The 13,675-nt window shown below is 43.1% G+C and overlaps 1 protein-coding gene across 1 annotated transcript; it reads left to right on the forward strand.

The window, feature by feature from the left end:
• Positions 1-277: 277 nt before the first annotated feature.
• Positions 278-10,568, forward strand: NQO2 (N-ribosyldihydronicotinamide:quinone dehydrogenase 2). The gene is made up of 5 exons (XM_075272177.1): positions 278-438; positions 3,977-4,107; positions 5,454-5,567; positions 8,093-8,194; positions 10,370-10,568. The coding sequence occupies exons 1-5, from the start codon at positions 318-320 to the stop codon at positions 10,541-10,543; spliced, it is 642 nt and encodes a 213-aa protein (XP_075128278.1). The 5' UTR covers positions 278-317; the 3' UTR covers positions 10,544-10,568.
• The last annotated feature ends 3,107 nt before the right edge of the window (positions 10,569-13,675 follow it).

Genomic DNA, 13,675 nt, shown 5'->3' on the forward strand with positions numbered 1-13,675 from the left:
ATTTTTAGTATATATTCCGTGTCAAAATCCTGACCATTTTGCCCCATGTGAACTAGCCCTTAGAATGTCCTTTTGTCCTTTTTTGTATTATGTTTTTACTGACAAGATTTCTTTGAACAGTGCAAAACAAACAAAAGACCATGAGGAGTGAGTATAAGAATAAACCAATAAAACTGCCATAAATGGTTAAATTAGATTTCCGCAATGACATCTAAATTAACATGTTGACTCCAAATATTTTCTGCTAATTCTATCTCTCTTTTCTCTCAATAGGTAAAAATGTTCTGATTGTGTATGCTCACCAAGAGCCAAAGTCAATGAATGGGTCTTTAAAAAACATTGCCGTTGATGTTCTGAGTAAGATGGGATGCAGTGTTACTGTGTCTGACCTATATGTCATGAAGTTTAATGCAGCAGCAACCAGAAATGACATCACGGGTAAATAAGAAGGGTTAAAAATGTGGAAAATATGGAAACTTGGTTTAAAACTTAAAACATTTAACCACAACTTAGGGAATCTTAAGCCTAAAGCCCCCACGTAGCAGGCTACCATGAAAAAGTACTGCTGGAAAAACCACAGTGGAAACACCTTGCGATTTTTCCTGCAGCACTTTTCACAAATAGTCCGGAGCTCCACTGAAGACACTGATTGGTCAATCAGCAAAGGACCTGCAATGTCACTACCTGTGACAAGACAGGTCCTCTTCCTGAAGCCTGCTGAGAAGCCACCGGAGCAGAAGAACCAGGACGCGTGGGAGGACACTGGAGCATTGGAGAGAGGTAAGTATGCATGTTTTTATTCAGGGGCGGATCCAGGGCCCTGCCCTAACAAAATGGTCCCAGTCAGCCTCGGCATAGTCGGGCAAGTGCTGGGGCCCACAGAGCCTCTGGGGGCCCCCCGGCACTTGCCTGTCACGATTTCAACTCATCGGCGTCCGTCCGCCGATGAGCTGAATACATACGCGATTAAAGCAGGAGCTGTGAGCTCAGCTCCTGCTTTAAAGCTCCGGCCCGGCTTGCGTGTGTAGGCGCGATGACGTCATCACATCACGCTTACACACGCAAGCCGGGCTGCAGCTAAGCAGGAGCTGAGGTCACAGCTCCTGCATCGCGTATGTGACTGGAGTGGGAGAGAGGAGCGTCGGGGGAACGATGGAAGGTGAGTGATAGAATGTGAGTGTAAGTGTTTGTTTTGTATTAAATATTAAGGTGGAACATAATGAAGGGGGCCCATGAAACTGGGGAGCAAATGAAGGGGAGGAGGGGAACGGCATGACACTGGGGAAGATGAAGGGGGTGGGGAGAGAACGGCATGAAACTGGGGACAAAGATGGAGGGGGCCCAAAGAAACTGGGGGGCAAATGAAGGGGAGGGGGAAACAGCATGACACTGGGGCAGATGGAGGGGGGAGAACGGCATGACACTGGGGCAGATGGAGGGGGGGAGAACAGCATGACACTGGGGCAGATGGAGGGGGGGAGAACGGCATGACACTGGGGCAGATGGAGGGGGAGAGAACAGCATGACACTGGGGCAGATGAAGGGGGGAGAATGGTATGACACTGGGGCAGATGGAGGGGGAGAACAGCATGACACTGGGGCAGATGAAGGGGGGGAGAACGGCATGACACTGGGGCAGATGAAGGGGGAGAGAACAGCATGACACTGTGGCAAATGAAGGGGGGGAGAACGACATGACACTGAGGCAGATGAAGGGGGGAGAATAGCATGACACTGGGGTGGATGGAGGGGGGAGAACAGCATGACACTGGGGCAGATTAAGGGGAGAGAACGGCATGACACTGGGGCAAATGAAGGGGGAGAGAACGGCATGACACTGGGGCAAATGAAGGGGGGGAGAACGGCATGACACTGAGGCAGATGAAGGGGGAGAATGGCATGATACTGGGGCAGATGAAGGGGGGGATGGCATGACACTGGGGCAGATGAAGGGGGGAGAATGGCATGACACTGGGGCAGATGAAGGGGGGAGAATGGCATGACACTGGGGCAGATGAAGGGGGGGAGAATGGCATGACATTGGGGCAGATGAAGGGGGAGAACGGCATGACACTGGGGCAGAGACGGAAGGGGAACATGAAACTGTGGGCAGATAAAGGGGGAGAATGGCATGAAACTGGGGACAGAGATAGAGAGGGGGACATGAAACTAGGGGTAGATGAAGGGTGTATATGAAAATGGGGAGAGATGGAGGGGGGACATATAATTTACGGGTGACTGTAGGAGGATTATACTGTGTGGAATCACATGAAAAATGAATGAGAATGGGCGGAGTCAACATAAAAGTGGGCGGGGCCTAATTTGCTGCGTCGCGCTGCGCGTAGGGCCCCGCCAAAGTCAATTGCCCAGGGCCCCGCAAACCCTGGATCCGCCACTGTTTTTATTTTTTTCAATGCCCCGGATGATTTAAAAGTTAAAAGGGTTGTCTATTTTTGCCTGGACAATCCTTTTCATCAGTACAGAATTTTTCAGACTAACCACAAAGATATATCTACAGTTAGAGCTACACTATAAAATTTATGTATTAAAATAAAAGAGACCCTTTACTGTACATCAGAAATGTAAAAGACATGTATTATCTTACTTCTATATCAGCTAAGGACAACATCTGCATGAATGTATGTTCTCCTCATGTTTGCGTGACTTTCCATTGACCACTTTGGTTTCCTCCCATACTCCCATACTGAAAAGACAAACCGATAGGGAATTTAGATTGTGAGCCCTACTTGTGACATGAGTGTGAATATGTTCACACTATACAAGTAGGCCACTTTTTGTTGCCTAATAATGGATTTTCTACTACAGGTCATACTACTGAAAGAGGTTTTCCCCATGAAAGACATTTATAGCATATTAAAGGGTGTCTCTCACTGGTGTCAGTGGTTTTGAAATAAATACACACCTGGATAGCCTTTAAAAAGGCTATTCTACTACTATCTTGTTTTTTTTCCATTCTCCCATTCCATTCCATTGTAATCCTGGTTAATTACTTCATGTAAATGAGCCCACCGAGCACCCTGGGCTTTCCCCAGGGCCTCCGAGCACCCCCTACATCATACCTTTATTCACGCCCCTCCATTGCTTGTGCCTCGTTGCCTCTCTCCTCCCTGGATGTTCTTCCGGTCAGATCACGCTGCTGCGTTTGAATTCTCGGGAATGCACAGTTCCGCTCCTTTCAGAGCGGTACTGCACATGCCTGAGCGCCATTTTGTTGTAGCTCGCTATAGAACACAGCATACTGACACCACTGACACTAATGATAGAATCTAGAGAGGAACGAGAACTATTCGAAACTCCAGTTTCGAATAGCACATACCCATAGGAATGAATGGACGTAGCCGGCACGCAGGGGTTTAAAACACAGTTCCATAAATGTCTAATACATATGGGTTCCAACTCTGGGACCCCTGTCTATCTCTAAATTAATCCCTTCTATGTTCAGATCCCAGCTCCACTGACTACAACGTCTGTCAAACAATAAAATCCAGACTGTCTTCAATGGTTGGACTTTAATGAAACAGCAAAAAGTGTCTAAATAAATTGATAAATGAGTTGCAAAGCATTTCACCAAAATTCTGTATTTTCATTTTATAATTCTACCCCAAAGCATCTTTATTTCAGATTTAGAATTAATGAGGTTGTCAAAAATTACTATGTCAATTGTGCTAGAAATAAAATGTTTGTCACTTTTACAGTATTTAGTAAAAAATGGAAGAGCCACATGTTTATGTTTCAAGACATAGATGAATCAGTAATTACTAAGGGGGTTCAGTATTTATGTCATAAAAATACTGAAAATTCACGATGCACTTAGTATTACTAAACTATACTAGAAAAGTTTATCTTACATTAATAAATGACAAACCACCTATACTGTTCAGCAAAAAGCTGACAGTATCCAATCAGATTCCATTTCTCACATTGAAGCTTTATAATGTTTATTTCTTATTAACAGGAGACCTATGTAATCCACAGCATTTCAGCTATGGAGTGGAAACAATGGAAGCTTTTAAGAAAGGCTGCTTATGTGAGGACATTCTTGAAGAACAGAAAAAAATTCATGAAGCTGATCTTGTCATCTTCCAGGTGATTGAGGTTTTTGTTGTCAACATTTCCCCCAGTGTAGCCTAAGGGCAGTCACTAAAATCTAAACAAACTTTTGTAGCCAAATTTACCTACCCAAGCTTCATCTTGGGATCTGGCTGATCACAGTGAAGTCTGTCCAGTGCAATCTACCGTATATACTTCAACATGTAGACTGTCCCCATAGACATTCTGTTGTTGCCAGATGACGCTGCTATCAGTAGAATCCATTACTGTCTATATCAGTGTTTCACAATGTTTTCAGACTCAGAGCACCCATGGAAAAAAAATTTCCTCAATGTTCCCCAACCAAGTAATTTTTACCAAAAGACAAAGAGACTACAGTTTTGATGTGTGTTTTTAGCCAGTTTTTGAATTTACAGCTGCCACCACATCAAAACTGCATGCATTTTTCAGTTGCAGTTTTGATGCAATTGTAACTGCATCAAGAGTGCACCATGTGAATGCACCCTCAACTCTACACCATCCTATACATATACTTATATTTTACCATAACTAAGCTCCCTTAGAGGCTCCACATAGTATCATGCTAACCATTGGTCCACCATGGAGTACATATTTCCTAGTGACCCTCAGACACCTAATAATGCTCCCCATTGGCTCCAAGACATATAATGATACTCCCCAGTGGGGCCAGGCAAGAGGTAATACTTCCCAGTGCCCCCCTACCCCCACCAGGCAAGTAATAATGTTCTTCAGTAGCCCCAGGGAAATAATAATGCCCCCTGTGATCCCCTAGGCAAGTAATAATGTCCTCCTGTGGCCTCCATAACCGAATAATAATGCTCACTGGCCCTCATACACCTCATAGTGTTCCCTAATGTCCCCTGGACAACTAATAATGTTCCCCAGTCGCCCCAGGTAAGTGGTAACACTCTAAGGGTAAGTTCACACTGGGTATCCGCCTCAAAATCATGACCAAAAAGACGGCTCCCAAGTATACTGCAGAAGATTGCACTAGGCTAGACAGGCCCACCAGAGTACCAGAGGATCCCCTGATTGGCCCATGTTTTGTCATAAAAGGGCTTCAGCATTCCAGTAGTGGACAACACCATATAGACCTGCTTTTGGAGATAATCATTTGCCTCTAGGATCAGTTTCTTATGGGTTCTTCACAAATAATCTATTAGACTAATAAATAATTTGTTCAGTGCAAGCAATTAAAAGGACAAGATATTATCTATTTACAGTACATGGAGACTGGGTCCTGAGAATCATTTCATTATGTGGGCCCAAAGTAATCCTATCTGATGCTGGGTGTACATATAAATCTGTATAGTAAACTCTGCCCATATGTTTTATCTCCTAACTTGCGTATTTATTTTCAGTTTCCTTTGTACTGGTTCAGCTTCCCTGCAATAATGAAGGGATGGATAGATCGGTGTTTTTTACAAGGCTTTGCCTTTGACTTCCCAGGCTGTTATGACACTGGATTACTTAAGGTATGTTGTACCACTAACTGTATTGAATCACAAAAAGTGTTTCTCTGTCAGTGTGGGTAAGTGATATGAATAAAGGTTTATGATGGGAAAACTAATTTAGTCTAAGCCCCAATGTATCAAGTATGTGGCAAGATGTCCACTGCAGATATATTCTGCATCAGACCCACCTGTGGCTACAACCAACCAAAAATTACTAGTTTTAGCTTCAGCTTTCAACTGTGATTCCAGAGGTTGAAAAGTAGGACAAAGACACAGCAATTAATAACATGCTGCATGTTAAAATCTTATCCACTATGGGGCCACATGGTGGCTCAGCGCTTAGCACTGCAGCCTTGCAGCGCTGGAGCCCTGGTGTTCAAATCCCACCAAGGGCATAAAACCAACTACAAGAAGTTTGTATGTTCTCCTCGTGTTTGCATGGATTTCCATCCCATATTCCAAAAAAAAGACATGCTAATAGGGAAAAATGTACATTGTGAGCTCTATGTGGGGCTCACAATCTACATTAAGAAAAAAAAATCTTATCCACTACACTGCTACTTAACAATGGGATAGCCACCAGAAATTTCACAGCAGATAACCTGTTGCGAGTATGCAACGTGTGTCTCCAGCCATAGGCTAGAGTAACACAAGCAGCTTTTAAGGCAACTTTACTCCCATCCTGAGGATAGGCCATAAAAAAATTTAAGCCCAGACAATCCCTTTAATATTCTCCCCTAATACCCCTTACTATACTGCCCCGCCCCCCCCCCCCCCCCCCCCACACACACACACAGAATCAGTTCCCATCACTGTCCTCACACAATATAATGTCCCCAGCACTAGTTCCTGTACAGTAGGGGGGACCGGTGGAGGGGCCACTATATAGAGGGGACCAGTGAAGAGACACTGTATAGGAGGGACCATTGAAGTGGGAACTGTATGGTGGGAAGGAGTGAAGTGGGCCACTGTATGGGGCAACCAGTGAAGGGGCCACTGTATGGGCCATACAATGACTCCTTCACTGGTCCCCCTTATAGCAGTATTAGATCATTACTTACCTTTGTGCTCCCGGTCCTGCTCCTTCTTACTCCAGGCACACTGTGGTGATGTCATATACACCCGCAGCAGGAAGGAGCAGGAGGGGCCTGTGTTTTCCTGCACTACCAGTAACAGAAGCAGTTCTTTTTAAAATTGTAATGAATAGTTTGGTCTTTAAAGGGATTCTACCATTAAAATACATTTTTTCTAGTTAACATGTCGGAATAACCTGAAGACAAGCTATTCATCTCCTACCTTTATCAGTCGCCTCCGGGCCGCCCTTTGGTAGAAATACCGGTTTTTACCGGTATGCATATGAGTTATCTTGCAGCACTGGGGCCGGGCCCCAGCACTCAAACAGCACTGGGGGCTTCCCCAATGCTGCCAGAGAACTCTCTCTAGCGACGCCTCCATCTTCTTCTGAAACCGCCTCTTCTGCCGTCTTCTTTCGGCTGTTCTCACACTCCGGCGCCTGCGCAGTCAGCTCTGCCATCGGGACGCAGGCAAGAGCCGAGTGCACAGGCTGGCTGGCGGCCATTTTTTGAAGGCTGCTTACGTACGCTTGCGCAGTACGCTCCTATACTCCATAGAACTACAGAAGCGTACTGCACATGTGCGCTTAAGCGGCCTTCTAAAAATGGCCGCCGTCCGTCCTGTGCACTCGGCTCTTGCCTGCGTCCCGATAGCAGGGCTGACTGCGCAGGCGCCGGAGTGTGACCCCAGCCGGAAGAAGACGGCAGAAGAGGCGGTTGCAGAAGAAGATGGAGGCGTTGCTGGAGAGAGTTCTCTGGCAGCATTGGGGACACCCCCAGTGCTGTTTGAGCGCTGGGGTCTGCCGCCAGTCCTGTGAGAGAACTCATTTGCATATTGGTAAAAAAACGGTATTTCTACTGAACGGCGGGCCGCCGGAGGCGACTGATAAAGGTAGAAGACGAATAGCCTTTCTTAAGGCTATTCCAACGTGTTAACTAGAAAAGATAAGTATTTTAATGGTAGAATCCCTTTAACCCCTTAACGACCACGGCCTTAACACAAATGGATGTATTATCATGTCCCTGGCTGACCGCCCACTCACTATTTGAATGGGCAGAATTGGAAATGGGCGTTAGCTGTAACCCTCAGTTTCAATTGAACTCTGACTGGGGTTTGACTGTGGCATCCAAGGGATTCCGCCATGTTAATATCCCCATTAGCAAAATTGAAGAATTTTATCTAGGGGTACAGTGAGCATTTTTAAACCCCAAGTGTTCCATTAATTTACTATTCAGAAATTAAATTTGCAGCTGAAGGAAAAATTTTCCAGGAAAATGTAATTTCAGCGTGTAATGTGTTGTGCCCGGCTTGTATCAGACGAATGCTGTTGTGCCCAGGATATCCGATTAAAGAGAACCTTTCACCTCCTGGGGCACATACTTTTTTATATGCTGCTAGAAAGCAGACAGTTCTGATGATAATGAAATGGAAAGTTGTACTGAAGTTTATGCAGTAATTTCTTTGCTTCTTAGGGTAAACGAGCGATACTTTCATTTACCACTGGTGGAACAGAACACGTGTTCAGTAACGAAGGCAAAAGTGGTGACATCAGGTACCTTCTTTGGCCTATGCAAGTAAGATTTTACAAATATATAACATATACCTGTTTCCCATGTATCCAAAATATATTTCAAGGCAGTATATACAGTATTAGCAGTGGCGTAACTAGAAATGGCGGGGCCACGTGGCGATCTTTTGACATCGCCCTTCCCCCCTGACCAACGCCGAAGACCCCGACCAACTGCCCTTATACCCCCCTCCCCACATTCCTGCACGCACTATTATGCCCCATAGTGGCCCTTGTACGCAGTATTATGTGCCATTGTGGACATCCAATTGAACAGTTATTATACTCTGGGGTCTTTTCAGAGACCAGGGGGGGGGGGGGAAATACAAACGTTAAAAACATTGTTACTTACCTCTCCCTCGCTCCACTGCACTCCCCACTGATGTCGGCCATTTTTAATGACGCACGGGACATCATTTGACCCGGGACCTGCGTCTTGATGTATAAAGATGCAGGCCCTGGTCATGTGATGTCACACAAGTAGGCCCGAAGCCTGCCAGGGGAGGTAAGTAAATAGGGCCTATTCAAAAAAAAAATACCTCGGTAGCGGCTGTTGCTGTGCCCCTTAATGTCTCTGCTACCCTGGTAGTTATGCCCCTGAGTATTACATTGCATAGCATATATGGCACCTTTTAATGAATTTAAATTAGTTTATTGAGAATTTTTTTAAAAAAATATCTCACTTATCCCAAGTCTTATGAGACAGTCATTTTAACCCTTTAGTGATATATCCTAGTTTTCAGCATTAAAAGGTGGCAACTTTTTTTTCCAATTCTGCATTCCAAAATTAATAACTTTGTAATTTTTCTGTCAACAGCCACATGTGGGTTCTTTTTTAGGTTTAACTATCTTAGGGTAAATGTAATGTTTTGCTTTTATTCACATTTTGTTTGGTAATGCATGACAACAACTGCAATTTTTCCATAATTTTTTAGCATTTCCTTTTTATGAAATTTCAAATGCTTTTTAAAATATTTCATGGCAACTTCTTTTTGTGGGTCATTACAAGCAAGATGATACCAAATTTCAGAGGTTTTGCTATTTTTATTTTTTTTTTACCACTGTTGCTAAATAAAATGTCTTTGTATGGAATAAAGAATTTGCCCAGGGGCACCATATATTGACTTACTGGGTTTCCGTAGTTTTTATACTGAAACCAGAAGAGAGAAAGGTCCTCCGGCCAGGACTTTTCTCTTTGCTGATTTTCGGCAGATTCTACGGAGAAACAGATGTGAACCTGAACTGGTATGTCGTGTTGTGAAACCTTTACTGCCTATAGTTCATTTTATACTCTTTTGTCAGACTACATACAGGAGGCTGCATCAATATGAACAGAAAATAGCCATTAAATTGCTCCTCGCACAAACTCCATAAGGTCAGGTTCTGACAGTATTAATTGGATGACATCATCTTCTTTTAACACAATTCCCAATTAACACAATTAGACAAAATTATTAGCGTTTGTTAATTAAAGTTATTTATTTATAACACCACTGGGTCACAGAGAATATTACAGTGATTAACAACTGACCTTTATTACATATGTCACTTTTGTAGATTTAGAGGAAAACAACTTTGAAGTCTTAATCAATTGTGGCAATTGGTGCACTGTGGGTGGGCCTTCAGCACTAATGAGCACTTCTTTTGTCACTCAAACCCCTACCATGTCCTGCCTGCACCACCCTGTGCAGTGAAAGTTGATCCTCTCTCTATAATGTCACCCATCTTACCTGAATAGCAAAAGCAGTGCTCCTAAGGGGCAAGAGGGGCCGAATTTTGGCACTGAATCCTCCTCAAAATCTGCCCCCTCCTCCCCCCCTCGTGGCAGCACCCTCCGGACCATTCATTTGGGTCTACTCCGGAGCGAGAAGTCACGACTGTCGCAGCAGGTGCATTTTTGTCCTGATGCGGCTTCCCGCATCAAAATCAGGACCAAAATACGCAGTCCCGTGCCCCGTGTGAACAAGGCCTATGGTGTTCCTTGTGCACCAAGTGTCTAATTTGAATGAAACATCAAAGTTATTTTTCTCTAAATCTACAAAGGTGACATACACAACAAAGGTGTGATATTATACTCATGTAAAATTGACCTTTATCTTTATATTTGTACAGGTATGAAAACTTGTTATAAAACAAGAAATGAAGTCTATATGCTAATCCTATTTACTGTTGATTTCCTCAGCATGGAATAATGCACTTCTGTGGATTTGAAGTCCTTGCTCCTCAGATATCTTATGCACCAGAGTATGTAAGTGAGGAAAGAAGAAAAGAAATGCTGAACAACTGGGCCCAAAGACTAGAAGGCATCTGGGATGAAAATCCCATAGATTGTACACCGCCTTGGTACTTCCACTAGATACTTGATGCTTATGTGAAATAGACAAATGCTCAAAAAAACTATTGTTCTTTAGAGTACAGCAAGCATAAAATAGTGATCAGGTGTTCTTATTATAAAAACAACCAATATATCTTGCATGTTCATTGGTAGATTATGGGTCTGAAGGTACTATGTCTCCATATGGAGATTACATTTGTAGGTGTATGGATATGTTAAGGACATGCATACTTCACTAGGAATTCTGGGGAAGGATAACCAAACACGTTTTCCTTGATGGAAAAAGGAAAAACCATTAATCTATTGTTACCTTTTGGAAGGTAGCACTTTTTTTAAAGGCTTTGTGATGTGACTTGTGATATTATTTGGGGTATGAGCCAAACCAGAATGTCCTTCAAAAAGGAGGAGACCTCTATCTGCAAATAGCTTTTTGGGGTTCTTGTCCCTCATTATTGCAGTGCTCAAGGCTTTTTGAAAGTTTGGCATAGACTTATAGGAACCTACTATCCAAAAAGTGGCGCTAGAGCAACAGTTTTTCCTTTTCCATTAGGAAAACTAATTTGTATATTCTTTCATACATTATTATATGGATGGAATGAAATGCTCTTTAATTGTGATAGAACTGAACAGACAAACAATGCTAAGTTAAAGAGGGTGAACAGGATAAATATAAATTTTTAAATTAGGCCGAGGAAGGTAAAAAAGAAGAAAAAAAGCAACATACTCAGCTGTGCCTGGTTGCTCCGGAGCCTCCCAGGGTGGTCCAGTCTGACTGCGATGTCACATGTCTCTTCCACTGAGACTGCTGATTGGCCTCAGTGGTCATGTGTGGCGGGGACTTCAGCTGGAAGAAAACAATGAAGCTGCAGAACAGAACCGCTCTGGGAGGCACCGGAGTACCATGCACAGGTTATTATGGTTTTTATTGTTTTTGTTTTTTCTTACACCTTCCCTGGCCTAAAATAAAATAAAAAAAATTATCCTCGACAACCCCTTTAATTGCATGTAAAAAAAGATAAGAAACATGGGAGGAATACTAATGATCTGCTTTCCACAAATCAAACAATACAATGTAATCTGCAGCATGAAACTTTCCTATCAATATCAAACATGGCCAAATTTATTTGATTTTGTGCAGGAACATAAATTATTACACTGCAGATAAAAAAAAATACAGCAACATAATCTGGCATAATAAATGGAATAATCTGTTTGATACTAGTTGTTTTTATTTCTTCAAATATTCTATATTCTATATCATGATATTTTCCATAGTCTATTACATATAGGATTAAAGGGTCTGGTTTCTATTCTAGTTAAGGGGCCATCAGCCCCGCCATATCTAAAATACTGGTATAAATGATGACAGAAATATTTCTGCTTCATCTGACATAGTAGACTCTGCTGTATGTGACAGAATCATCTCTATTGTACAGAACTGATTTGACTCTGCTGCATCTGACTCATCTCTGTCAAATGTAGTAGAGCCGGTTCTGTCAGATGAGAGAACTGAATCTGAAATTTGAGTGTTTCACAGAGATACTCTGGACTTCTGAAGCAATTCACACCCAGTATACAGTACTCCCCTACACTTCCTTTTGTACCTAATTTGTAATTGTTGGCTCTTCAGGTTATTAATCTGCATTGTAATTGGCTTGGTCAAACATCAGTCATTGGAGGGAATCTGTTTTCTATTATTTCCTACTGCAGTCTTAAACAATTCTCAGACAGACGTGAGATGAGGCTGAATTATTAAGACGATCTGGTTTCTACTCTAGTTCAGGGCACTCCTGTGCACCAGAAATGAAAGCTATATCAGTCAGGAACTGGCGTAAATTTCAGGTATAGCTCAAGCCAGGTTTTTGGCTGAATTATAGTAAATGTGCCAGGCCAACGCATTTAACTTGGGCCCAGTCCGTTCAGCCCACTTTTACGTAAGGTGTCTTTTTTTTCAAGGATAGATGTTCTTTTTATCTATACCATTTGGGAGAATGTCTATCGGCTACATCGCTTTGTATTAAAGAGGACCTTTCACCACTTTTGGGCACATGCAGTGTTATATACTGCCAGAAAGCTGACAGTGCGCTGAATTCAGCGCACTGTCGGCTTTCCCGATCTGTGCCCGGTGTGAAGAGCTTACGGCCCGGTACCGTAGCTCTTCTATGGTCAGAAGGGCGTTTCTGACCATTAGCCAGAAACGTCCTTCTGCCTCGCGGCGCCAATCGCTCTGTGCTGTGGAGCGGGGAGGAACGCCCCCTCCCTCTGCTCACACAGCTTGTCCGTAGACTAGCATTATCAGGAGAGGGAGGGGGAGTTCCTCCCCGCTCCACAGCACAGCGCGATTGGCGCCGCGAGGCAGAAGGACGTTCCTGGCTAATGGTCAGAAACGCCCTTCTGACTGTAAAGCGCTACGGTACCGGGACCGATAGCGCTTTACACCGGGCACGGATCGGGAAAGCCGACAGTGCGCTGAATTCAGCGCACTGTCAGCTTTCTGGCAGTATATAACACTGCCTGTGCCCAGATATGGTGAAAGGTCCTCTTTAAAATTTTTATGAGAAGCAAAACAGCGACATACACTGTGTGGGAAAAATGCTTTTCACAATATGTAGATTGGCTGTTTTCGGAAACAGGAATACGTAATGTGTACTGTATTTAAGTACTTTTATATATGCTTTAGGGAAAGGGGGAAATTCGGATTTATTTATTTTTTTACAAGTTTTTTTTTTTCTTTTTAGCGATACTTCTATTATAGGCTGCATAGCACATAGAAAAAAATTTAATGGCTTACATCTGATTTGTGTCATCCGTCAAAAAACATTGTACAGAAGCTTATGCATCTAAGACTCTCAACACAATAATGTCAGAGGCTCCGTACAGAACCTTCATCTTCTATCAGGCTAAAAAAAAGAGTTGCTTTTATTTCAATTTTTCCTCATGAAAACAATACAGACACCATAGAGGAGCACAACGTGTTCCAGTTTGAACATAACACTTACAGATTCATGGCACAGCTATGGAGACATGTTTTGCCCCTAGCGATGCCAATCTATATGTGGGTAGCTTTGAGGAATATTTTGTATACAAAAAACATTGCTAGTGAAGTAATATCATCTATTATAAATGTTCTATAGATGATTTGCTATTTACATG

This window comes from Leptodactylus fuscus, chromosome 4, assembly GCF_031893055.1.
Source record: "Leptodactylus fuscus isolate aLepFus1 chromosome 4, aLepFus1.hap2, whole genome shotgun sequence".
Classification (NCBI taxonomy): domain Eukaryota; kingdom Metazoa; phylum Chordata; class Amphibia; order Anura; family Leptodactylidae; genus Leptodactylus; species Leptodactylus fuscus.